This window comes from Rhynchophorus ferrugineus, unplaced genomic scaffold, assembly GCF_030347505.1.
Source record: "Rhynchophorus ferrugineus isolate W39M unplaced genomic scaffold, kcgeb_rfMv2 rfM3, whole genome shotgun sequence".
Taxonomy (NCBI): Eukaryota; Metazoa; Arthropoda; class Insecta; order Coleoptera; family Curculionidae; genus Rhynchophorus; species Rhynchophorus ferrugineus.
This window is the reverse complement of record NW_027472582.1, coordinates 49,048,541-49,075,188: the sequence shown is the minus strand read 5'-3', so window position 1 is coordinate 49,075,188 and position 26,648 is coordinate 49,048,541. Positions and strand designations below refer to the sequence as shown.

Sequence of the window (26,648 nt, the reverse complement as noted above, 5' to 3'; positions counted from 1 at the left end):
ATCTAATATGGTCCTCCATCAGCTGGTATCGGCATCGTAGCACCTGGTTTTCTCCGCTCTATCTCGAGCTCTTTGAAGTATCATTTATATAATTTTAATAAACATCTTCCCGGCATTTGATAGGAGATTTATATCTCGATAGTTATTACGCCGTTTACTGTCGCCTTTTTTTCAATATACGTGCATACAACGAAGTAGATTATAAAAGAAGAAAACATAGCAACAAAACAAAACATCTAGATATATAATGGGAACTTAAATACGTACACCCGTCACCATGTTTTGCAAGTCCAAATCACAAGAGGATTGTAGGTAAAATTATTACAGATTTCTATTCCTTCTTTCGATTTGAAATTTTGTGACATCTATGTGACCAGTCACTTTTATTTTATTCAATTTTTGTGTATAATTGTAACGAAAATTGTTATTATGTTGTTATTTTGGTAGCATTTAGGGTAAATATTATTTATTTAAATCATAACATAAAATCATAATAATCATAACGATTAAATCATAATACGAGTATTATTTTCCATAATGTCAAGGTTCATATGAAATTAATTACTTTCCAAAGAATTCTGCTCTAGTGCAAAAATAGTTTTTAAAAGTAAATAATGATAAACTTATGATTTGCTACATAAAGTTCTCAAATAGAAAGATTTATTGTTTGCATTTCGGATTGACCTGATGATTATGGACACAAATGTGTAATATCATTGCTTAACCAAAATGCAAATCTACATCGATAATTTAATTGAAATACATAATATGTGTATATTCACAGATCATTTCCCGTAACCTAACAGATGAATTGAAAAGTTCCAGGCCTAACACAGAGATGGCGCTTCTAGAGTTAAATCCATATTTTTTTAGTTAGCCCTAACCTTCAAAAGATGTGTGTATAAATTTGACAGCTGTCGGATCATTAGTTTGTGAATTATAGCATTTTGAGTGAACCAACTTTTGTTATTGTGAAAAAAATGGATAAAAAGGAATTTCCCGTGTCGATAAAATGATTTTGAATGACCGTAAATTGAAATTGAATGAAAAATCAGACACTCTAAAGATATCAACTAAACGTGTACATCATATCATTAACGAATATTTCGGTATGAGAAAGCTCTGTGTAAAGTGGGTGGTCTCGTTTTAGACTGACGACACTGCTTTCTTCACGGCCTCCAGATTTGAGGTTACAATTCAATAACGTTTACAGAAGCACGTCGATCATGCGGTCAAGTGGTTCAAATTCTGAAGGTTGCAAATCAACCCACTGTAAACCCAGGCCGTCATTTTCCATAAGAAGAGTTATGCACTGCGCATCTCGCAACTTAAGATCGACACCGCAACAATTCCATAGCTGGATAACGTCACGTAATTAGGTCTCCGCTTCGATCGACGGTTCGGTTGACACGCCCAAATCTAGAAAGCAATCCAGAAACGTTCAGGAATAGCAAACCTGCTATCTTCTGTGATCTGCCCTTCTAGCAGTCTTCCCATCTCCATCAAATGCTTATTTTACAAGATGTTAATTCGGTCCGTACTCCTCTATGGATCTAATGTCTACTTCAAGTTTGTTATACCCAACCAGGTGAAACGGTTTCAAGTTTTCCAAAATAATCTCCTCAGGAGAATCTTAAACGCTCAGAAATCAGAAATAATCAAATTTGTAGGGAAACTGACACTCCAGATATCAAGGACTTCATATCTCAATCCTGCCACAAACAACAACTTCTGAAAACGCGTTTATTCGCGAGCTGGTCGGCATGCTGGGAGCTTAGCACCGCGTCACCGCTAACCTCCCTCTATTCCAGGCTGAAACGACATCATCCGTCGCTGCAGTCATAATTTTTGCCCCTATACGACAGTATCCAGTCGTGTGTTAACTCAAGTTCGCGAATCAATAATTAGTTTCACTATCTGTTATTTCGCCGGGTCCTCGTGGCCAATAACGGATGCCCGATTAGCGGGTGCCATATCCCCAAATTTAACGCAGTAGCAATAGCAACCCACTGGGTTCAACTGTGAGGCGGTATCGGTTTAGCGTATTGGTAAGCCCAGAGGCAGTCCCACATAACGCGGTCCAACTTGTCACTCCAGGACAAGTCAGGTCACTCCGCGACCATGTATGACCTATACATTCCACTATGCATTCCACCGCCTAGTTTCAGACCAAAACAAAAAAAAATCGTATTCTAAGTCTGTCTATTTTGTGATTCACTCTTATCGCTCAACCTGCAAAATATTTGGTGCAACGTGCAATATTCACTTTTCGATCGCGGCGAGGCGCCCACGCCATTCTATAAAAATAGACTTCTATTTTTGCTTTAGTTTTTACCTAATATCTCATATAATGAGGAAGCAGCACATGCTACGATCCTTACAGAATCTTTTGTGAAACGCTACGAATTAATTCCAACGCCTAAACCATTCATTTATTTAATCCATCAATACCCCATTCATTTATTGTACATGAGAAATAAGATTTTGCAGTTAAAGCGGATATTATTTCGAGACACACCTATGATTCAAGCGACGGTCTCAAGTGAAGGTTTCGTCTCAATTAGCCGGTGCATATTTTCATTTCGGGAAAATGCGCCCCGTAATTTTTCAAAAGTTTGCCACGTAATAAATCTGAGCCGCTGCGGAGAGTGAGAAAAGCAGAATAGAAAGAGCCAGAGTTTTAATTAAGCTAATTATTTATTATTGCTCGTTTTCCAGAAAACGGATGCGCTTTTAATATTTATTATTAAGTTTGCGCCATAATAAAAATAACCGAGCGCTGGTGGAGTGCATATGCTTCTATATTGCCGGTTCAGGTTTTAGCACTAACTTTTTGCTAATTTAGTGAAAAACTTTTAGACAATTTTCATAAATATATATAACATGACTCTAAATGGTAAATGATTTATTCAAACTATTACAGCCGCAACCTTAAAATTAATATAAACTACTTGAATGCATCCGCATATTTGGAACTTTCTGCAGCTAATTAAGGGCATGGCGATCTGCAATAGGTCAGTCCAAGAATCGTTTTTTTTTTGTATAATTCGATTAAATGAATCAACTTCAAACAACCTAAAATTGACTTTTGATTCTACTACTTACTGGCAGAATACTGTTTTGAAATATCGTTTGATCATTCACCAGTACTACCGAAAGTCTTTTTAAAAATTAACACCAAAGATAAGCGTCTTTCTACGTGTAGTAATAACATTAACTGACCACTATTTAGAGAAAAGCTAGCTAGGAAAACATCTCTAAACTTCCTTTTAAAAACTGACATAGATATAAAAGAATCATCAATAAATATAACAAACTATATAGAGGAGGTGAAGCCTAACAGTGAAATATACCAAATGTCTGCCACAATTCAGCAAAAAATTTCAGAAAAAAAAGTTAGAAAAAAATTGGCAACATATAAGAACGAAAGAAACAAGAGAAAATTTAAAAAGCATTAAAGAGCTCAAAGATTCGATCGAACGAACGAACGAACGAAAATAAATATTTATGTTTAATGCAATGTTTCGAATAAATTACCCTAGAATTAGAAAGTGATTAAAAGTCAATATGATAATCAGACTCGAAAAAACCCAAAAGAGGTTACTTCCTACCTACTAATCCTACTAAACCTGCAAGCAAGTGTATTACATGTAATTTGTGTCAAAGATTTTTGAGATATTGTACATTAAGAGGCTTAATACAATAATTGAAAATAAAAGTAATATTCGAAAACTAAAACTTGTTTTCATAGTATATTGAATATAAGATCAGAAATGTATTTGAGACATAACATTAATAAAAATAATAAATGTCTGTATTTTAATATACATCCAGATATTTACAAAATATCTAATTTCAATAACCATTTTTAAATGGCATTTAATTAAATCTAATTTCCATTAAGTTTCAATAATCAACAAAGTATTAATAAGAGAAAATTACTTCCACTTATTACTATTACACTGAACATAATAACAAAGTATCATGAATAAGATTATTTTCAGAAATGTAACTTCATAGCATCAAATATAAGTATATATTTATTTACTTTAATATTATAAACGTAAGTATGGAATCATATTTAATTTGTTTATTTAAACCCATCAGCCTCTTGGGCTATTTAGGGTGAGTTACAATGCGTTAGGAAACATTAAGTGCTATAAGAACATCAACAACATACAATATTGCAATTTGACAGTCCAATAGGATGTGTCTGCCGCTAAGTTGAATCTGGCACAAATCACATAAGGGTGGGCTCTGTCCCTTCAGCAAATATTCATGTGTCAATCTACAGTGCCCAATACCTAGTCGTCCAAGGATGCTTGACTTATGTCTACTGATGTTATTATAATCTATAGATATTATAGAAGATCCTCTTAATTTCCCAAAATTTGTTGTCGTTTATGAGAAGGTCCCATTCTAATTGGGTCACTTGCCTATTTAGGCCCTTGATATAAACCTTGGCATCTTTTTTGCCGAACAGCTCATTTAACCTGATTGACTCCTCTTCCCTACTTGCCAGATAGTCGGCTCTTTCATTACCAGATATTCCCTTATTGGAGGGGACCCAAAGGTATGTTATTCTTAAACCCCTAAATTGTAGCTTTGTCTGTATCTCTCTGATGGATGTGACCAGAGGGTGGACTGTCTTTACCAAACTTAGGCTCTCTAAGGAACTTATAGAATCTGATACTATTAGTGTCGATTGGCTAATCTGAGATTATTCCAAGGCAGATAAAGCCATATAGATAGCCAGCAGCTCCGCGGTAAAAACGCTAGTCATGATGGAAGCCAAAAGTGTCTCTCAAGTAGATTAGACGTATAAGGGGCATCCACAAAGTTGTCTCGTTTTGAACCATCTGTGTAGATGACAACATGATTCGGATAGTTCTCTTCATTTATCTGTCTAAAAAAACTTTTTATTGTAGAAGGACTATTTGGTTTCTTGTGCAGAGCCTTCGTAGAGAAGACTGTGTGTATTCTTTAAAACTGCTGTGGTATTATAGTAGTGATTCTACTATTCGCATCTGGAGTCACAATCATTATTCGTTTGCATATCCTCTGGAAGACTAATGAAGGACTTAAGTGCCTCTTCCTTATATTGGTCCAGTCGGTCTTCGGTGGGAAAAAGGTAATGAACTGGTCCAATTCAACACGGAATTTGAGGGAACTTGCATAGTTTAGTAGGAGGAGCTCTCGCCGTGACTCGAGTGATGAAATATCTGCTTCACACTGTAAGCTTTCGACCGAACTAGTGCGGAATGCTCCCAGTATGATTCTTATAGCGGCATTTTGAATGGGATCCAGTTTCTTCACGTATGAAAGGGGTGCGGTAATATAACACTAACTTCCGTAGTCTAATTTGCTTCTTATCAGCGCCTGATATATATTGCTCAACGATGCTCTATGTACTACCCAATTAATGTTGGAGAGGGTCTTCAGTAGACCTATGTCTGCCAAACGTTTATCCTTAATATAATTTATGTGTGGAAGCCAGTTGAGCCTGTGCTCAAACAGCAAGCCAAGGAATTTGTAATCTGGTATATTTATCAGGTTCTTACCCTGCATCATTAGTGTTGCTATTCGCGAGTGATATATTGTTAATATTACTCCATTAACCCTGACCCGAAAGCTTCTGTTAGTCAAGAAGGTTGCAATGAAGTCGAACATTCTGTCCTCTATTTCCCAATTAGATAGTTGTTTCAGGATGCTATCAATATTGTTGGAGTCAAAAACCTTTTCTAAGTCAAGAAAAACTGCAGTCACATGTTGTCCCGTATTAAAGGCTTCACAAAGGTCCTCCTGAAACCCGATCAAGTGATCAAGTGTAGAGTATCCTCTAATGAAGCCTTTCTGACGATTATTTAGTAGTCTCTGCTTTTCAATCACATATATCAACCTATGACAGACCAGGCGCTCAAGTACTTTACATAGGTGACTGATTAACACGATAGGCCTGTAGCTGGGTACTGAATGCCGTGGTTTACCTGGCTTATATATAGGGACTAATAGCGACAGCTTCCATGACAAAGGCAAATGTCCTCTCATCTAAACTTCATTGTAGATATTAAGCAGATGGAAGTGTTGCGATTGGGTTAGGTTTTTGATTAATGGGAAGCAAATTTTGTCTAGTCCGGATGATGTGTTTCTGCCCCTGCTCATAGCCTTATTAAGCTCTTCAATTGTGAATGGAGTATTTAAAAAGTCAGGTGCATTTTTGCTTGTCCCAACATTACTGTTCATCTCTTTCTCCTTATGTTTGTTTAGTATGGAATGATGGTGCGCTGCAAACATTTCAGTCGTCTCACAAGGGTCTTCAATACGTCGACTTCCATCAACCATATATTATATTATAGGGTGCCATTTAGTGTGCATACTTTCCTCCATATAGTATGGGATGAGGTTTGCGGGGTAAGGCTACTTGTAAATTTTCTCCATGAGCTAAATCTTGCTTGCCGTATACCTTCTCGCAATTGCCATTAATCTTTTATAATTTTGGATAAAATTCGGACGTTGGATTTAATTTGAATATGTTAAGGGCCCTTTTCCTATCCTTTATCACCCTAGCACAGTCTTTATTCCACCACGGTACAGGTAATTTGTTTATTTTTGTGGCGTTAATGGAAGTGGATCTTCTAGCTGCATTGATAATAGAGTCGGTGAATTATTTTACAACTGTGTCTATATTTTCAGTGATTGGGGATGGTTTCAATCAGCGCCCTGTATTGGTCCCAATCAATACCTCTAATATTAAATCCGATCGCTGTAGGTAATATACCATATGAGTCAGTGAATTCAACCAGAGTGGGAAAGTCATCGCTGTCATGCATATCAGCTATAGTTGTCCATCTCGCATGTCCAACCAATGAGGAAGAGCACAGGCTCAGGTCCAAGTGTGATAAAGTGCCTGACAAGGCCGATACAAATGTAGGCGATCCATCATTCATAATACACAGATTATTGTCATCAATCACCTCAATATAGAACAATAAATAATTAGGTAATTTTTTTTAGGACTTAGCGTATATTAAAGGAAACTTAGGCCTGTAAAGTAAATAATCAAAATAATTGGTACAAGTTTCAAATAATAAAATGGCATATAGTTACATATCGTCTTACATTAATCGTAATGTAATCAAATCAAAAATCAAATGTACTGTTAATTCATAATTTATTCTATTTGTCCTATGTGTTGTCCTACGTGTCCCATCTATGCAAATTATGTAATTAGATTCATTTTAACTCCTGCGTATTTTTATTACTTCATTTATATATTCATATAGTCTTTATCTTTTATCCACATTTCTCACCTAGAATATCTATTGCAAAAACAATAAATACACTAGGCTGATTAAAAACATAATTTTATTACCTACATTTTTAAATAAAAATTTTTAAAAAATTAAATAAAATCTTTGCTTATTTAATTTACTCTTCAATAACACCCTTGCAGATAACTCACCTTTAATTTGTCTTCTATGGCTTTCATTTATCTATTGCTTTCTACATTGTCTTATGTCCCACGTGGGAACTAGCTACTCATCAACAAACGAGGATTGAAATTCTATGAAACCATTTTATAACTGTTAATATTCTATGCTGCATTCATATTTTAACTATTGATACAGAAATTAACGCATTTACGCGGGTGGTTCAAATATGATCGAGACAAATACTCTGACACATCTATTTACTCTTGAAAAAATTTAAAAAAAAGTAGTTTTTTAGGTATTTTCCCCTCACTAGTTACACATTTTGTCCATCTTTCGGGTATGCGGACGCGCGTTATCCTGGAGAAGAATCGCACTTCGTGCTAGAATGCTCCTCCATTTCGAGCGATAAAGGGGTTTCACGTGTGTTTTCAGAAGGTTAGAGTAGTATGCAGTATTAATAGTAAGTTGGGTGTGCAGAAAATCGACGTACAGCACGCCCGCCGCTCCCAGAACACCGTTAACAGAACCTTACCTGCGAACCTGGTTGCCTTCGCTTTGACTGGCGCCCCTTCCTCCTTCTTCCACCACTCTTTAGACGACATCTTGCTTTCGGGAGGGTAATAGTGTACCCATGCTTCGTCTGTAGTGAATATTCGCGTTAAAAAACCCGCCCCCTCCCCCTCGAATCGCGTCAGCAAGCAGCGACAAACTTTCAACCGCGTAAATTTTTGGCTCGAAGTTAAACAGTTTAGGAACCCATCGTGCCGTTATTTTCCCATATTGAAGGTGTTCGTGGATGATAAACTCTACAATTCTGATGCCAGGTTCAGCCAAAATAACTCGAACATTCATTCTACTGTCCTCCAAAATAAGTTGTTCTACGGGGCGAATGTTGTCCGGCATGATGCTGGTTCGCGGACGACGATCATGCGGCTCATTCTCTATTTAAACACAACAGCCGTACTCAGGCCTAAAAAATTTCCTTCTTTTTAACGCCTTCCCACACTAAAAAATGAATAACAATACATTGCACTAAGACGGTTGGCACTTCACGTCGACTCATGATCGTAGCACGCGCGTGAAACATGTAAAATGAAATTTTGCGATACAACGTTACTAGATTTTGATTTTAAAAATTACACATCCGTGGTTGATTTACGTATAACAGATAAAACAACGGATAGTCTACCGTATAAGAATTTGAGGTCGCACGCACCACCCGGAGTCTAAAATATTTGTTTGTAGCACATATTACACAAAAATATTAGGCTCAAAAATTCTTCCTCGATATAAGCATTAACTGTGTCAAATTTAACGCTTCCAGGTTCCCCCGTTTTCCTCAAAAGAGGAGGAATCATTTTGGCTAAGCCGATTAATATATAGATACATAGACTGGTACACCAAACAAATACAAACCTAAATGTTAAAAAAAATATTGATCAGCTACATTCTTAAATATATTTCAGACTTTTGATAGAGTATGGCAACACAAACCTTCAGATAAATCTAAAAAAGCTTTCCGTCATCCGCAATTTCAGCTACTAAAATCGTACATTCCAGATTACTATAAAATTAGCAATCTATAAAATAAATTCTTCCTCGATATAAGCATTAACTGTGTCAAATTTAACGCTTCCAGGTTCCCCCGTTTTCCTCAAAAGAGGAGGAATCATTTTGGCTAAGCCGATTAATATATAGATACATAGACTGGTACACCAAACAAATACAAACCTAAATGTTAAAAAAATATTGATCAGCTGCATTCTTAAATATATTTCAGACTTTTGAGAGAGTATGGCAACACAAACCTTCAGATAAATCTAAAAAAGCTTTCCGTCATCCGCAATTTCAGCTACTAAAATCGTACATTCCAGATTACTATAAAATTAGCAATCTATAAAATAAATTTACTATAAAATAAGATGATGAACACACTGTGGCTGAAGCACTGAATAGCTCTGACGATGTAACTTTTAATGTAATTGCGTCTTGCATTGGGTTGTACTGACTCTAACTACTCTACTCTGACGTCTAACTTGGAAGAACAAACTTGCTAAATGAAAACAATTCTGACTTAAACTAAAACAAATACCTTGTCGGGCGTAAATCAAAGTTATCTATAAGTAACAAGATATTGTCGAAATCCATTTGTAGGGTATTATTATTTAATAAATCTAATGTAGCCACCATTCAACGGTTGCAAGGCAAAGTACCGCGTGCTATAGTCGATGCTCTGTACTACGTCAAACAACTAGTTACCGTATAATATCCCTCTAGAATCCTACAACCCTTTAGGCCACTACGCATTCACCTACATCAACGTGAAAGATTGGCAACGCTAGAGGATTGGTACCATGCGATTCCCGGCTATAAAAGAACACCACGACGACGTCTCGCTTTCTTTTCTTTGCTCTACCCCCTTGTAACAGTACCACTTCCACAGTGCTACCGTATTTCCTTTACTAATATCATGTCCATTCCCCCGTCGACCACATATCACTCAATATCGATTTATTCAACTAAAGTTTTCAGTTCTCGTTTGAATTCCTTCCACAAAATAGTAGCGAGTGTTCAGACAAAAAATCGCATCGACAGCCACACATTCCGACAGACCGGACGAACATTCCCACAAGTACATTGAAAAAGTGTTAGTACGTAGATTTGCCAATCAGCTAAATATGAGTGATAACAGTGAAGTGTGTATATTAAAATGTTTACTACCATCTAATCTTATTATTGATATAGCCTTAGACTTTAAATCAAAATTTAGAATAAGTTATTTTAAACAGGAAATCACTTAATAAAGTGATTGTCTATATGCCACATGTATGCTACATGTATATAATAATTATCATAGAAATACTTATCGTCTATTGGGAAAATTGTTGAACCACTAGTACACAAACCTTCAGATAAATCTAAAAAAGCTTTCCGTCATCCGCAATTTCAGCTACTAAAATCGTACATTCCAGATTACTATAAAATTAGCAATCTATAAAATAAATGTATTATAAAATAAGATGATGAACACACTGTGGCTGAAGCACTGAATAGCTCTGACGATGTAACTTTTAATGTAATTGCGTCTTGCATTGGGTTGTACTGACTCTAACTACTCTACTCTGACGTCTAACTTGGAAGAACAAACTTGCTAAATGAAAACAATTCTGACTTAAACTAAAACAAATACCTTGTCGGGCGTAAATCAAAGTTATCTATAAGTAACAAGATATTGTCGAAATCCATTTGTAGGGTATTATTATTTAATAAATCTAATGTAGCCACCATTCAACGGTTGCAAGGCAAAGTACCGCGTGCTATAGTCGATGCTCTGTACTACGTCAAACAACTAGTTACCGTATAATATCCCTGTAGAATCCTACAAACCTTTAGGCCACTACGCATTCACCTACATCAACGTGAAAGATTGGCAACGCTAGAGGATTGGTACCATGCGATTCCCGGCTATAAAAGAACACCACGACGACGTCTCGCTTTCTTTTCTTTTCTCTACCCCCTTGTAACAGTACCACTTCCACAGTGCTACCGTACTTCCTTTACTAATATCATGTCCATTCCCCCGTCGACCACATATCACTCAATATCGAAATAAACAAGTATTTATTCAACTAAAGTTTTCAGTTCTCGTTTGAATTCCTTCCACAAAATAGTAGCGAGTGTTCAGACAAAAAATCGCATCGACAGCCACACATTCCGACAGACCGGACGAACATTCCCACAAGTACATTGAAAAAGTGTTAGTACGTAGATTTGCCAATCAGCTAAATATGAGTGATAACAGTGAAGTGTGTATATTAAAATGTTTACTACCATCTAATCTTATTATTGATATAGCCTTAGACTTTAAATCAAAATTTAGAATAAGTTATTTTAAACAGGAAATCACTTAATAAAGTGATTGTCTACATGCCACATGTATGCTACATGTATATAATAATTATCATAGAAATACTTATTGTCTATTGGGAAAATTGTTGAACCACTAGTAGTAATAAAAAAATTACCTATAGTCACAGCACAGCAACGTAAAGAGCAACATAAAAATAATAATACATAATACTAATCTCGTATATAAGTATAAGAGTTATAACCTCTTATCACTATTGCTTTCAAGAATTTTGCATAGGTCAAACAACCGGACAACTTTGACAGGCCCATTCGATTACGTATTCGAACTAATCAGACAGCATTGTATCTCTTTTTAACTAGAATAAAATGAGAAGGAAAATATTCTCTGATTCTAAAACTAATTTACAAATTGCGGCAGGCAATACATTAAACATCTTGATGACGTATATACAAAAGAACTTTGGATAGACTATAAATCAATGAGCAAATATAAATTATCTATAGCGGAGGAATGTAAAATTTAGATTTAGGTAGGTTCCGACGTAATCGGTATTTTTTTACGCTAATACTGAAAAACGGACTACAACATTATGCTTTCAGGGCGACCGTATATCGGGCAGGTCCTGTGGGCGAACAATTTTGCAAATCGGGATTTGAACTTGCCATTTCGGAATTTCGAAAGTTCGATTCCCGAAGGTGTAATCAATCGAAGGGAGACCCTCGTCGCGCGTCGCGGTGCCCATTAAGCGTCTTCCTGCAGGTCGCTTCGGGAATTGAAAGGCTTGCGAAACTTATCGGAGGACGACGCAAGATAAAGCCGTTAACTTTATAATGGGTCCGTAGATTCGACTCTGCGGACCTGTGTGAGTTGTTGGAAACGTCCGTCACAATTGGAAGCCGGAGAATTCCGAATTTGTAGGTTATGGGCGATATTTTGTTTAGTTAGTGTCTCATATACATTTTTTAAAACGAAAATATAGCCCGTTCAATAAAATAGTGATCTCGCGTCATCTAAATTTATGATGTCGAAACGTCGCAATGTTGCCGCATCAACTTTAAGTTTTAGTTCGATTTTGGCTTTAACATTTAACAAAATTCTAATCTAAATAAAATAATGAAACAAAAATGATGTTATGAGATACAATTTATTTTAACATTATCATATTTACTCCATATATTATCGAAGGACTTAAGCTATAGTTAATTATACAGTTAGTTTATAGGTTAGGATTTTATTTTATTGTATTTACATTGAACTTTTCTCCATGCCGCCACGTATGAGGTAAAATTCTAGGAGCAATTCTTAATGTAGTGGCATCCCCTGGAGTACTAATCCACCTAATTAACAATTGTATGGCCGAATAACATTTTTCTTTTAGTTCTTGTTTTCTTAGTTGCAATGTATCTTAGTTTGCAATCTGTAATTATCATCAGTAATGTTTTGAAGAATATTGCAGACGTTCGACAACAGCGCGACTTTTGTAGGCTGATGCGGTTAAATATTCGAACGTATCAGACAGCATTGTATTACATTTCAACAGAATAAAATAAGAAGGGAAATATTGTCTCATTTCAAACAAATTTTCAAATTGCGATAGGCAACACATTAAACATGGTGATGACGTCTGTCCACTCTTATTTTGAACAGAAATACAAGACAAGATTCTTACAAGATTTAACTAGGGTAAAATGGGACGAAAAAACCGCTCTTAATTTAAAATGAACTTAACATTTTTACAAAGTGAATTTGGCAATATATTCGACCTCATCTATAAGATGTATTGTCTATTTATTGGGATGGCTATAGCTTTATTTTTTAACTTTATTTGCAAATAACTAGCTGACACCCACCCGCTTCACTGAGCACAGTATTAAAGTTGATTGTAGAACTTAGGTGTAAACCCCAGGATCCCTTAATCATTAATATGAAATGCAGGTAATTTGAAAATAAATGGTAATATTTTAAAGTAAGTAAGAACTAAGCTTAATATATAAATTAGAATTAGTTATTTATTCTGCATATAATTATGATAGCAATTATCTAAAATTCGCAACACAACCATACAGCGCCATCTATTAAAATTCTAGAGACCTTATGGGTCAATAAAAGTTAGTTTTCTGTAGATCCCTCTCAATTTATACTGGACAATAAGTTATAAATAATTAAATAAGAAGTTTATATATGAATATTAAGGCGCACCCAAGCACTCATAATTAAATAATTAATGAGGAAAATATAATTCTAATTATCATAAACTTAAAAAGATTAATTTGCAGTGCTAAATATTAAATTTTGTACAGATATAGTGGCACAAAACATTTATAAATAACTTATATTGGCTGAATCCTTTGTTATAATTAGCAATCTAGACTAAAATCATTCATCCATCATTCCTAAATAACTAACAAATTTTTCAAGGGTGGGATATGTTTTTAGTTGTTACTTGCTGAAAATCTCCAAGGCCTATCACACGAATGTTATGTATTTTCACCAAATTTTTAAGTTCAATTCACGTAAATATAACACATGTCTTTTAAAGACATTCACAGAGAATTACTCTATAAAGACAATTAAGAAATTTGGAAATTAAAGAACATTTGTCATTTTATGTTAAGTTTTTTGTTTCTAAAAAATATATGGATTTTTAATATTTATTTTGTAATTATTTATTGTTCGTTAGTATACAACAACGAAAAAAACAAATGAACAGATTTAGTTATATGAATATACTAGGTTTTTTATTGTGTCTTTAGTTAATTTTTTAGTTTTTTAGTTCTGATATTCTTTATTAACTTATCTTTATATTCTGTACAATCAAGGTTCAACAATAATTTAAATTTTGTATAACCCTGTTTAGACCATATTTTTAAAGTTGAGCTTTGAAAATATGAAAAAAAAATGGATTTAAAATTTTTAGACTAGAATACACACTAATAGAATTGAAATTAGTCATAATAAAAGTAGCACTTCATTTATATTTGTAAATATATTTCGTATAACATACAAATCTACTCAGATTCATCATCTGATGAATCTTCTTCTTCAGCTTCTTGAAGCCAGTTAGCGAAAGGCTCTACTTGATTATACAATTTCGAATCCTGTTTAACGTTGCTGAACCATTTAAGTATTGCCTCTTCGCTAAGGAAATCTTTTTCATATAGGTATTTCAAAAGGAATATAACCCATTTATCCTTTAACTCAGTATTAGATATAGCTATATCCTACAAATGTGTATAAGAAAACTTGAATGAATGTTTCATATTAGTTTATCACATACCTCTATAGCTTGAAGACAATCGGCCATTGCTGCCTCATTTTTAATATAATTCTTAAGTATAGGTGAAAAATAGGATAGCAGTTGTGATAGCTGAGGGAAATATTGAGTTCCATTTGGTAAATTTTGGGATAGGGTTAAAATTGCTTTTATGACATTGTAATTTACCTAAAAAATCATAAAAAAACAATATTAATACAAATCATTAAAAAAAATATTGCAAGCATTGTTATAATGAATTGTGTTAAAAAATAAAATCCTGAATGCAATATAAATAACTACAAAATTAATTCAGAAACAGTAAGAACTCTGAAGAAAGTTGGTTTAAATCAAAAATGTATATTATGTTTATAATTATAATAATAATAAATATAATATTATTAATAATATATAATATACAAATATGTTTATAATATATATTTCAAATAAGAGCGGTCGATGTTAGCTTCCTGTGCATATCGAATAGAAAATTGAATTATATGGAAGTGGACGACAAAGTTAGATAGTGAACCCCACTAATAACATTCTGCATTAACAATTTAAGTGTATTCTCTTGCCTAAGTATCGTGAATTGGCCACTAAGATCTGGTGATTTGACACCGCTAGACTTATTAACATACATTAAACACAAATGCTTTAACATATTTAAAATGCAACAAAAATATGTATGTATAATATATACTAATAGTGTTTTATTAAAACAAATCAAAGCAATAAAACTTACCTCTTTTAAAGTAATATTATAAGCATATCTTGATGAATTCACTTCTAAAATTAAGTTATCACAAAGTAATTTGTCTTCATAGCCCCTTGTCAAACTATCAACAACTTCAGTGAAAAACACTAAAACGAAATAGTTAAAATATGCCTAAAATAAAATTAAAGATTTACATTTTGTATCATCTGGTGGAGGCGAATAAGTATGAGATAATTCTTCTGAACTATCACTGAATTCATCATCGCTATCTCCATCATATTCATACAAATCATCACCAATATGCAATCTAGATAGTTTATTAGCTAATAACTTATCTAGATTTAGATCTTCTTCATCTTCACAGGCCCTTAAACGGTAAGCAAATTCTCCGATTTTATCAATTGGTTGAGCTAAAACTTACAATAACAATATCTTCTCTTTCTATACGTATAATCTTCACTTACTATCATCTGATTTCGTTGATTGTATCAAAACATTCGTAATTAAAATATCCTCATTAATAACAACACCTTTTCCCAGAATAGAACCAGCTGTTACTTTGGCACCTTTTTTAATAATACAATTAGGACCAATAACACTTAAAGAAATCACAACATCATCTTCAATTTGAACGTTATCAAATATAAAAGAATCTGTTATTTTTACATTTTTTCCAATTGTAACATTAGAGCCTATGATGACTTTGTTAAAACTAGAGTTTAAATCAATTGTACTTTGAGTGGAACATACTGAATTTTCCGGTAATGTTCTGTTTCTAAAAATATTTTCTGATAAGTGTTTAATATAAAAATTCCTATAAACAAATATAAACATTCCTATATCACCTGCATAAAATGATTAATTTTAAATAAGGTATATATACTTTATTGAAATTGTATTAAAAAAGATTTTTCTGACAATTTACTGAATTGGTACTACAAACCATTTGGTTTACTAGTGCAGACAAGAAAAAATACAAATGAAATGATTATACAAATCAGCCTGACAGACAGATCTATCAAGCATTGAAAAATTCAAGTAGTTATTGAGAATTAGTTAATAATAGTCGTTAACTTTCAATAATTTGAGTTGGGTCAATATGAATACTATTCGGCAATTGAAGATTGACAAACATAGTGGAAACAATGTTTAAGTGAATTCTTATGTTTTTAAATATTGCTAAATCAAAACTGCAACCACAGCCCATGTCTACATTATTGTTATTATATGAAAGTACATTATAAATAAGAATTACAAATAGACTACCAGAATATATGTAATAAAGATAAACATTTTTAATAAACTGAAACATTAATTTGAAATGAATCATATTATGCAATGTTTTTTTTATATTTACCTCTTTACAGTTGGTACTATAGGATAAACCCATTTATTGTTTAATTCTAAACTAACAGCTTGATACATTCTCCAATTGCTTATAGCACTGCCATAGTTACTTCCCTTCAATATCTGACAATAAATTGTGCTTCCTAATATGTCTTCATTAATAAGCAAACCTTTAACAAAATCATCTTTTGTTTGAAAATCAAAATTATCAGAAAATAAAGGAAGAACAGCAGGGGAACATATAGCTATATGAGTATCTTTAAGATTATGGCGAACTGACACAGATGAATTTTCAATAAATATTTCCTGGAATTAATCAATTATGATCAACATGGTACTAAATATCTACTAAATATTGAAATATGTACCAAAGGGAAGGTAACTCTTTTCTCCTTAGTTTTCTGTGTTTTTTTGTGAAATAATACCCTGTTTTTACTATTATATGCTATAATTGTTTCATCTTGAGGACATAATGCCATATGACCAATTGATGATTCTTGATAAATTAATGTCATTGCAGCCCCTTTATCGAGTTGAAACACCTCACTAAAATTAATAAAATAATAATTACTCAATAATGTAATAAACATGGTTCTAATTACCTGTGCTTTTTAAGTAAAGGAAGTAATTGAATATTAGAAATAACACCTGGTTCCAATAATACAAAATCACCTCTTAATAATCCCTTTGCATCCAAATCTCTCAGGCAATCTCCAAAAGACCAACAACTTTCTGATACAATTATATGAACTTTCATTGTTAATGTCCATCCTACAGCTTCATCAATACTTTTCCTTAAAAATATATATATACCTTGATATAAATAACAATCATGTAAACTTACTTTATATGAGCTTTTACTGCAGCAACATGATTACAACAAAAAAGAAATGTCTCTTCTATTCCACCTAATGATAAAAATTCCAGAGTATAATCAATAAGTGGTCTGTTCACTACAGGAAATAAACACTAAAAATTTAATTACAAAAAGAAGGTGTACACTTCCAAAATATGTTAGTTAATAATCCTGTTATTTTCCAACTTTTTTAACGACTTACTAAAGGTACATCATTAGAAATTGGGACAAATTCATCTTCAAAGGTGTCTGCAATCACAATTGCTTGAGTTGCATTATCCTTAGCTACAGTATTCCTAGATTTTGACATTTTTGCAATCAGTACTTATTTACATGAAATGTTATTAGAAAAATATGTGTGGTTAGAAACTAAGTATCAATATTCTTCGTTTTATAGTTATGTGGATAACCTTTTAAAATTAATTACCAATTTTAAATGTTTATTAAAAATAATTAAATTACATATTTAATTTTTTTGAAAAAATATCGAAAAATAACGGCTATCAAAAATTTGGATATTTTTTCAGGGTCCATATAAAGATTAATAAGAAAATAAGCAAAGAAGACGAATAGATTATTAACCTGGAAGTGTTTGTTTGTATTGAACGAAAACAATGATCTATAACTACAAAATTAAATAGCAACATTGAATGTAACATGGAAAAAGTAAAAAGTGACTAATTTACTGAGATTAAAATGGTACTAATGTAATTACTTTTTAGCTACTTTTTCGTTTGGAACAACCCCATGGGAATGGGGATATTTATGTTTCATGGCAAAAAGGGTCTGGAATGTATTTAGCTACAACTGGTATTGATTGTATGGTTAATATATTTGACCGTTATGGAGAAATATTTGAAAGAATTAAATTGCCTAAGTCAGCCCTAAGATATAATTTAATTTAAAATTTTATAATGTATATTATAATCTTCTAGCTTATGTACAAGCTTTAGCTGGGATTCAGATGGAGATCTACTTGGTATTGTCAGTCAATCTCAATTAATAATTTGGGATGCTAATTCATCTAAGAAAGCTGTAATAGATGTTGGGCTTAAGGATTACATGTCCTGTTTAACTTGGTCTAAAAGAGCTCCAATATTGGCAGTTGGTACAACAAAAGGAAATGTTTCAATTTATAATCATACAACAACAAAGTATGTCTAACGAGTAGATTATATATTCTTACTTATATGGAATATTTTAGGCGTATTCCAATAATAGGAAAACATAGTAAGAGAATTACTTGTGGAACTTGGAACAAAGAAAATCTACTTGCTTTAGGTTCTGATGATAAAACAATATCTATTAGTAATGCTGAAGGAGACACACTAAAGATAATCAATTTAAGAGCAGAACCTTCAGATTTACAATTTTCTGAAATTAAAGTAGATGAAAGAGTTGGAGCAGAAAATACAGTAAGGGCATTTTTTAAATATTAGTTTCCCCACATATTTTTACTAAAATAAATATTTTTCCAGCATTTTAAAAGTAATTTTAATGAATAATTGAAATTTATTTATTCATTTATGTATTAATATATTAAATTATTATTTCTCTATATGTTTCCAATATATAAATTTAGGTAAATTAACTAGTAGACTGTAAAACTAGTTACTTTTCAGATCAGTGCAATAGTTGGTAGAAGAACTCTGTACCTGTACAATCTTTTGGACCCAGATAATCCATTTGAACTTGCTTTTCAGCCGCACTATGGCTCAATTGTATCATATAGGTGGTTTGGAGATGGATACATATTACTTGGTTTTACAGCAGGTTATTTTATTGCTATATCAACACATATCAAAGAAGTTGGACAAGAATTATTTCAAATAAGAAATCATAAAAATCTGTTAACTGATATTGCCATTTGTGAAACTATTGGAAAAGCAGCATCTTGTGGAGATAGCAGGTTAGCCCATAGGTTCATTAATATTTGCTTATTTTATTTACATAAAGTTTTTAGTGTCAAAATTCATGATTTATCTAATCTTCAAGAAACTTCAAGTGTGTTAAATTTACCACAGGAATCAGGTTTAGAAAGAATAGCTTGGAGCTATGATGGACAATTATTGGCAGTTATGACCAGAGGAGGCTCAGTAAATGTTTATGTGTCTCATATGCAATTACTGACAGCAGTTTGTCCTCCAAGAATAGCAATATTATCAAGTTTAACTGAAATAAGTCTTTATAGTTACTCTTCAGATAAGGTAAAATAAGCATTAATACCCTTTTATTAACATTATATTACAGCAATGTATATAAATATTCATTGTTGAAATACATTTCACATTAGTACTTATTTATAGTAGCAAAAATAAGTGGTACATTTTTTTTCAGGGAAAAATAAAACCTATTTTAGTAAATTTGGATACAGAACCTTCTTTTATAGCTGTAGGACAATACCATCTTGCTGCTGGAATGAATAACAGAGTATGGTTTTATGATTTAACTAAACAACAACCAGGATCTGAAGACATGCCACTTAGTCTGAAGGACAGACAGTACTTGGGAGCAATCACTAGTGTCAAACTGAACCCTGAATATGCATCAGTACTATTTGAAGGAAAGATTCAGTTGCATATGGTAAACATTTATTTCAGATGTTACTTTATTATATTATGTATAAATATATACATTGTTCCTAGATTGAACAACCTGAAGTATGTCATGAAGATCGCGAATCAATTATCTTTCCTGAACCAACCAATGATTCATTGGTAATAACTTGTCATGAGTTAACAACCGATTTTTTGGTTTATGGTACTGATATGGGACATATAGTCTACTTTCATATAGAAGATTGGGCAAAGGCTTCTGAATATAAGCATGTTATTGGTATCAGAAATCTTTACTTGGATCCAGCCGGTAGCAGATTAGTTTTTGTAGATGTTAAAGGACATGGATATATTTATAACGCAGTATGTTGATAATTATTTTATCTTGAAAATATTCTTATTAGTTTAATGTTGTTTTAGGTTACTAGTGAATTAATTATGATTCCAAATATGCCAAATAAAATAAACGGTGTAACATGGGACAGTAATATATCAGATAGAAATATCTTTGTTGTTTATGATGATCATGAAATACATACTTATCTATATATTAGGTTGTTTATTGAAGGTATAGTAATGTAGTGTAATTAGTCAACATTTGTAATATATTTAAATTGTATTTACAGGCTCTAAAGTCAAAAAAATCGGCGAAACAGTATTAGTAGCCAAACAAATTCCGCTACTCATGTATCAGGGAGAAATTATGTGTGCAACATCTAGCGGACAATTATCTCAACTAAATTTAACAACTCACGACGTCTCACATATTATGTTAGAACGGGACAGAAAGGCGTTGGAAACTAATTTCAATAAGCAGCTACCCTTGCATAGGTATGTTTTATCTTTCATTCATTCTAAACCTCAATCACATCAATAGATATTTGGTTCGTTTCTCATAAAATTATGAATTCATCATACATATACCATGGTGCGGATCCAAGGATTTCGAATCTTCTTCACCAAATTTCTCTTTCGTCTATTAATAACTAGTTGCATCTTCAATCCTCCATTCAAATTCAATCTTCAATTGTTTAGAATTCCTTCGCCTTTCATTTCACAAACAGTGTGTCACAACAAAATGTGGTCGTTGGTAAATGTTATTGTAATATTACTTGATTATATTGATTAGTTGATTGATTTGATTTTTGCAGAAGGTCTTCATCGTTTGCTTTCTAATATTTAATATAGAGTTTTTGCTTAATTAGAATTTGAATACGATTTAGTGATTTTCGTGGTATTCTTGAATGAATGGACTTAATTATTGATATTTTTTTGTCATAATCAATTAGCAATTAAACTGAGGTCTATACATGAAAATAATACGCCTATAGCAAATTTAAAATATTTTAAGTTACCATCTAAGACAAATTTATTATATTATAATTGAAAAAATGATTTAATATGATTAAATGTAATATTACTTAGATTTGAATCAGCTTTAAAAACATGCCAAGCTTTAAAATCCAAGGAGTTTTTCACTAAACTAGCTGAAGAATGTTTGAGATGCCTCGAAATTGAGACGGGTATTTATAATTTTTCAAAGGTAAACCATATCTATGAATACATAATTGTAGCTATTGAAATTTATAAAGAGATTGAGGATGTGGCGATGGTCTTGAGTTTGGAAAAAATTTTGGATATTGACGATTGGAAATTACTTTTCGGATACGTGGCTATGTTTTTGAACGAATACGATCGGGCGCAAAGCTGGTTTTTGACCTCTAATCAACCAACCGCCGCGTTAGAGATGCGGAGGGATCTTTTACAATGGGAAGCAGCGCTGGAACTAGCTAATAAATTGGCCCCCGAACAAATCGCAATGATTTCGCGAGAATATGCACAACAATTAGAATTCATGTAGGTAATTTTAATATTCATGATTATTTTCATATATTAAATCTTGGTTATTAGAGGAAATTATTCAGAAGCTCTAGTTCATTATGAAAGAGGTTTGCAAGAAAATTTAAGTCAAGAGCATACATATACTTGTAAAGCTGGTATAGCGAGAACCACTTTATATTGCGGAAATTACCGTCATGGTATTAGTATAGCTGTGGAACTAGACAACAAACCATTAATTCGAGAATGTGCTGATATCCTCGATAAGAAAAGACAAATTGCCGATGCTGCTATGCTTTATGAAAAATGCGATCAGGTACGTTTTTTTATTAGTTTGAGTATCAATACTAATGTTGTAATTTTAGTATGATAAGGCAGCATCGAATTATATCATTCTAAAGAACTGGACCAAAGTTGGCGATATTTTGCCACATATTACATCAAATAAGATTTACCTGCAATATGCCAAAGCAAAAGAACAGGAAGGGAAATATCAGGAAGCAGCCAAAGCTTACGAGAAGGCAAAGGATTTTGATTCTCTAATAAAATTACATTTGGAATACTTAAATAATCCAGAATTGGCTGTAGAAATTGTCCAAGAAACAAAAAGTGTAGAGGGAGCCAAAATGGTTGCACGGTATGTGCTGTATATACTCACTTGATACAAAGGATAATAAAATATTGTTCATTAGGTTCTTTCAGAAACTCAATGATATTACATCAGCGATAAAATTTTTGATTCTGTCAAGATGTACAGATGATGCATTTGAATTAGCAAAGAAAAACGGAAAAATCGAACTTTTTGGTGAAGTATTATTAAACAGTTTCACCGATGATGAGGTCAAACCCAAAGATTTTGTGAATGTGGCATCACATTTTGAAGCTGAGAAGGACTCTCTGTTGGCCGGAAAATATTGGTTTCACGCTAAAGAGTATCATAAGGTTTGTATGTTTGTCATATAATATATTGGGTAGTAATGTAACTTCGTGGATTTTTGAGTTCAATTACTAAGTTAAATTCAACTAGTTTTCTATAATATGAAAGTTTATTTATTTCAGGTATGTTTGATTATCATCGACAGTGTTTTGTATTTATTTGCTGTCTAAGATAATATCTTTCTTATAATATAATTTCTATGGTTTTCTTTCAATTGTCTGGCGTAATATCTTTATTTGTCCATAATAGAATGAACACGAATCTGTCTGATCAACTAAAAGTAATTCATGGTGGCCGATCCTATATTCTTCCAGTCCTACCATATCCCTTTTCCTTGTGATTTTGCAAATGCTTGTGCTATTTCTTGTCTATGATTATTGACGTTTCCAGTTATCATACGTGATCCATTTTTGATTATTATTATTAATATAACTTTTATCGATTTATCATGATTTTCACATTCAAATGAGAAAATATGAGAATTTTGTAACTAACTGTATATAAATGTTTCAAAACAGTTTTATGGTCATGGCAATGTTAACACAGTTGATATGCTTCCTTTGTTGGGCATTTTCAATTATTTTTCCTAAACTTTTTCAGTGATTGCATAACCGGATTGCATTATCGAAAGCAACTTCACACTATACTGAACGGTGTTTTTCACAAGCCTATGCAGCGTTATTCCTTTTGTCGTGATATTTATAAATGCGGAGCAAAGCAATTTTGACCAATCCCATACCGATTTTCATGTTTGGCCAAAGTAAGGCCACAAACTGCCTCAAATTGTTTCCACATCGGTTATTAAATATCACAAAGTATTATAGTTTTGATTTACTTTTATATTTATACTATATTTTTATATTATATTATATATTTTATATTATATTGTATTTTTTATATTACATTGTATTTTTTATACTATATTAAAATTATGTTTAGGCCATGAAGCATTTACTAACAGCAGCAAAATCTAATTCCAAAGAAAGGGAAGCCATTAGTACTGCTATTGACGTAGTTGCCTCTGCCAGTGATGAGTCTCTTGTATCAACTTTGATAGAATTCCTACTTGGTGAATCAGATGGAATTCCTAAGGAACCAAAATATTTATTCCGACTGTATATGGCCAGAAAACAGTATAGAGAGGCTTCAAAATCAGCTTTGATTATAGCCAATGAAGAGCAAATTAATGGTAACTATAGGTAATTAACATACACATATTTTTTGTGAGACTGGCACATTTATATCTGATGTATTCCAGAAATGCCCATGATGTTTTATTTGCAATGTACCAGGAATTGAAACAGAACAATATACAAATTCCATTGGAAATGTACACCAATCTTATGCTGCTTCATAGTTATATCTTGGTCAGACTACATGTTAGACGTGGAGACCATATTAAGGGAGCAAGGTTATTAATAAGAGTGGCAAATAATATTTCAAAATTTCCTTCTCGTAAGTTTTTTTCTTTATTTACCTATATCTAAACTTTTATTATTATTGTATTAAATAGATAATTATTTCAGATATTGTTCCTATTTTGACTTCAACAGTTATTGAGTGTCACAGAGCTGGATTAAGACATGCAGCTTATAAATATGCAACTACATTAATGAATCCTGAATATAGGAAACAGGTAAGTTCTATAAATAAAACATTTAATTTTGTTATGTCAAATTATGGTTGTCTTGTTCTATGCTCATGGGGCTTTAAATTACAGGTGGATGCTAAATACTCAAAGAAGATTGAAGCTGTTGTAAGAAAACCACCGAGAAGCGCTAAAGAGGGTGAAGATAATAGCGATACTCCAGAACCATTGAGTCCATGTCCCTATTGTGATAAGCTTTTGCCGGAAAATGATACTACGTGTAACAATTGCAAAAACAAATTACCATTTTGTGTTGTAACGGTAAAATAATTATATTAACTGATATAACTTTTATAGTTATCGTTAATTTACAGGGGCGCCATATATCTACTACAGACTTAACCTGTTGTCCTAACTGTGATTTTCCTGCCATTAAGAGCGAGTTTTTGGAGTAAGAGTTGTTAAACTAACTTCTGTAATATATTTATATTTTCATATATTGTACTATAGGATATTGAAAACAGAAGATTCTTGTCCAATGTGCTCAGAGCAAGTGGACTCCAGAAGACTTGTTGATCTCCAGGACTCTAAAATATATTTAAATATTGAATGAAGCTTTTATTAAATAGTGTAATTCATATGTGATCTCACTCATCTTTGTTACAGTTACAAATAGTTATAGTTATTGTTAATTATTTATTGATTAGTTAGTTTAAACTGGCTTTAATTATAATTTGACCTCATACAATATACAAAATAAACACATACATATATTTTTGCTGTTTTAGATTTTATTGTAATTAAAAAAAACAATTTTTGATAGTCTAAGAATTATAAAGACTTTTTTGTATTTCGCCAAAAGGCAAGTAAATTAGCAAAAAAGTAATTTCGTTTTTTTTAAAGCGTGTTAGTCCACGTAAATATGTTGTTTTTGTCAATGGTAGTTTGCCAGTTTTCTGGTATAATAATTCCAACACACACTTCTGAAAGTTCTGAAGAACTTCTAAGATTTCTGAACAAAAATGTGAACCAAATGATTTTGACCTTTGTTTTATAGTCGAACTTTAGATCAATAGTCGGGTTACAAGATGAAATATGTCTCGATATTCTCGACGTTCATTTTTGATATAAAAATTTCCAGAACAAGAATGAGCAAACTAATTCTGCAACTGGCGTTCACTTATCGCTATAAACAGTATACAATTGTCAATGGGCTTTGCAAAATTTTCCTTCTTGGCAGTAAGTTAATAAAAGTATCAAATATTTAATTTTGTAATGTCAATAAAGTGAGAATTATTAAACTCCGATGTGAAAACTGCGCATTTTACTTATTAACTTTTTTATAGTCGAATGATGAATATAATAGGTAAATAATGATAACTCAGAAAGTATTTCTAAAAATTCCGTAAACAAGATTTGTATTATGTACTACTCCAAAAATTATGTCGACATAGTACTGGATTTAATTAGTTTAATGTATTTATTTAATAATAGGCAGGTTTATTGTATCTTATCCACTCACAGCGCTATCTTATCAATGCATTAAATAAGTTAAGAAATGCATTACTCAGTATATAGAGATGCTAATCCTGGAACGCTTCAAATTGTATTTTGGGCATTTATTACATTTATGGTTTAATTTGTGTTTGATTTTTAAGTTTGGTTGAAGAAGCCCAGCAAACATTTTGGATGATCACAGATGTTCAACATAAGTTGCAATGATTGAATTGCTTAATTTTTATCTGCATAAAAATATTCATCGTATCCAAATTATAATACTTCCTTCGCAATAATAAACAAATTAGTGTATTTATTAAAAATAGCAATTGTCATGATACGATATGGCATACGATACGAATTTGGTATTTATTGTGACCAACTTTAGATGAATTGGTAACAGTTGAAGATCAAAACGAATTTAAAAAAATCTATTAGCAAAAGTTGCAGGAACTCATCGATGTTGCGACGTCCTACAATATCCGAAAATATTTTAGGATATTATTGTATTATTTCATCATTGAACATATGATACTGTATTTATTATTCATCTGTTAAAATCAAACCAAGCTTCGATATGAAAAATATGTTAGTTTAGGCTGTTCAGTTATAAATTATGATAATACAAAGAAGTTTGCAAGATTAGCGCATTTAGTCTTTCATTTATTTTTTATTATTTATTATTTCATTTATTATATATTCCATTTCACCAAATTGAGCGACATCTACTGGTAGCCAGATGTAACTAATATTT

At 32.3% G+C, this 26,648-nt stretch overlaps 2 protein-coding genes across 3 annotated transcripts; one reads left to right on the top strand and one right to left on the bottom strand.

The window, feature by feature from the left end:
* Nucleotides 1–14,259: 14,259 nt before the first annotated feature.
* On the bottom strand, nt 14,260–17,845 carry eIF2Bepsilon (eukaryotic translation initiation factor 2B subunit epsilon). Of its 2 annotated transcripts, none has more exons than XM_076399933.1 (10): nt 17,681–17,845; nt 17,467–17,591; nt 17,225–17,416; nt 16,991–17,168; nt 16,633–16,928; nt 15,740–16,050; nt 15,470–15,691; nt 15,303–15,421; nt 14,582–14,746; nt 14,260–14,525 (listed from the first exon to the last, which is right to left on the bottom strand). In XM_076399933.1, the coding sequence occupies exons 1-10, from the start codon at nt 17,786–17,788 to the stop codon at nt 14,313–14,315; spliced, it is 1,929 nt and encodes a 642-aa protein (XP_076256048.1). In that variant the 5' UTR covers nt 17,789–17,845; the 3' UTR covers nt 14,260–14,312. The 2 variants fall into 2 exon arrangements, with proteins under 2 accessions (XP_076256048.1, XP_076256049.1); XM_076399934.1 differs by having other exon boundaries at nt 15,470–15,685; nt 17,681–17,844.
* Nucleotides 17,846–17,978: 133 nt separating this feature from the next.
* On the top strand, nt 17,979–25,284 carry Oseg6 (intraflagellar transport protein Oseg6). The gene is made up of 21 exons (XM_076399931.1): nt 17,979–18,144; nt 18,201–18,355; nt 18,414–18,632; nt 18,683–18,893; nt 19,101–19,387; nt 19,442–19,685; nt 19,816–20,061; nt 20,124–20,396; nt 20,454–20,601; nt 20,660–20,864; nt 21,459–21,556; nt 21,608–21,890; nt 21,945–22,188; nt 22,238–22,509; nt 22,565–22,814; nt 23,749–24,008; nt 24,068–24,264; nt 24,336–24,445; nt 24,530–24,718; nt 24,772–24,848; nt 24,908–25,284. The coding sequence occupies exons 1-21, from the start codon at nt 18,136–18,138 to the stop codon at nt 25,008–25,010; spliced, it is 4,080 nt and encodes a 1,359-aa protein (XP_076256046.1). The 5' UTR covers nt 17,979–18,135; the 3' UTR covers nt 25,011–25,284.
* The last annotated feature ends 1,364 nt before the right edge of the window (nt 25,285–26,648 follow it).

Excerpts from the sequence above, each read along its gene's own strand:
- eIF2Bepsilon (XM_076399933.1), bottom strand. The coding sequence starts at position 17,788 with ATGTCAAAATCTAGGAATACTGTAGCTAAGGATAATGCAACTCAAGCA. Across the intron at positions 16,051-16,632 it reads ATAGTACCAACTGTAAAGAG|AAACAGAACATTACCGGAAA; the intron begins GTAAATATAAAA and ends AAATATTTTTAG. Across the intron at positions 14,747-15,302 it reads ATAATATTACTTTAAAAGAG|GTAAATTACAATGTCATAAA; the intron begins GTAAGTTTTATT and ends ATGATTTTTTAG.
- Oseg6 (XM_076399931.1), top strand. Across the intron at positions 18,356-18,413 it reads GAAAGAATTAAATTGCCTAA|CTTATGTACAAGCTTTAGCT; the intron begins GTCAGCCCTAAG and ends ATAATCTTCTAG. Across the intron at positions 20,602-20,659 it reads TATTAGGTTGTTTATTGAAG|GCTCTAAAGTCAAAAAAATC; the intron begins GTATAGTAATGT and ends TTGTATTTACAG.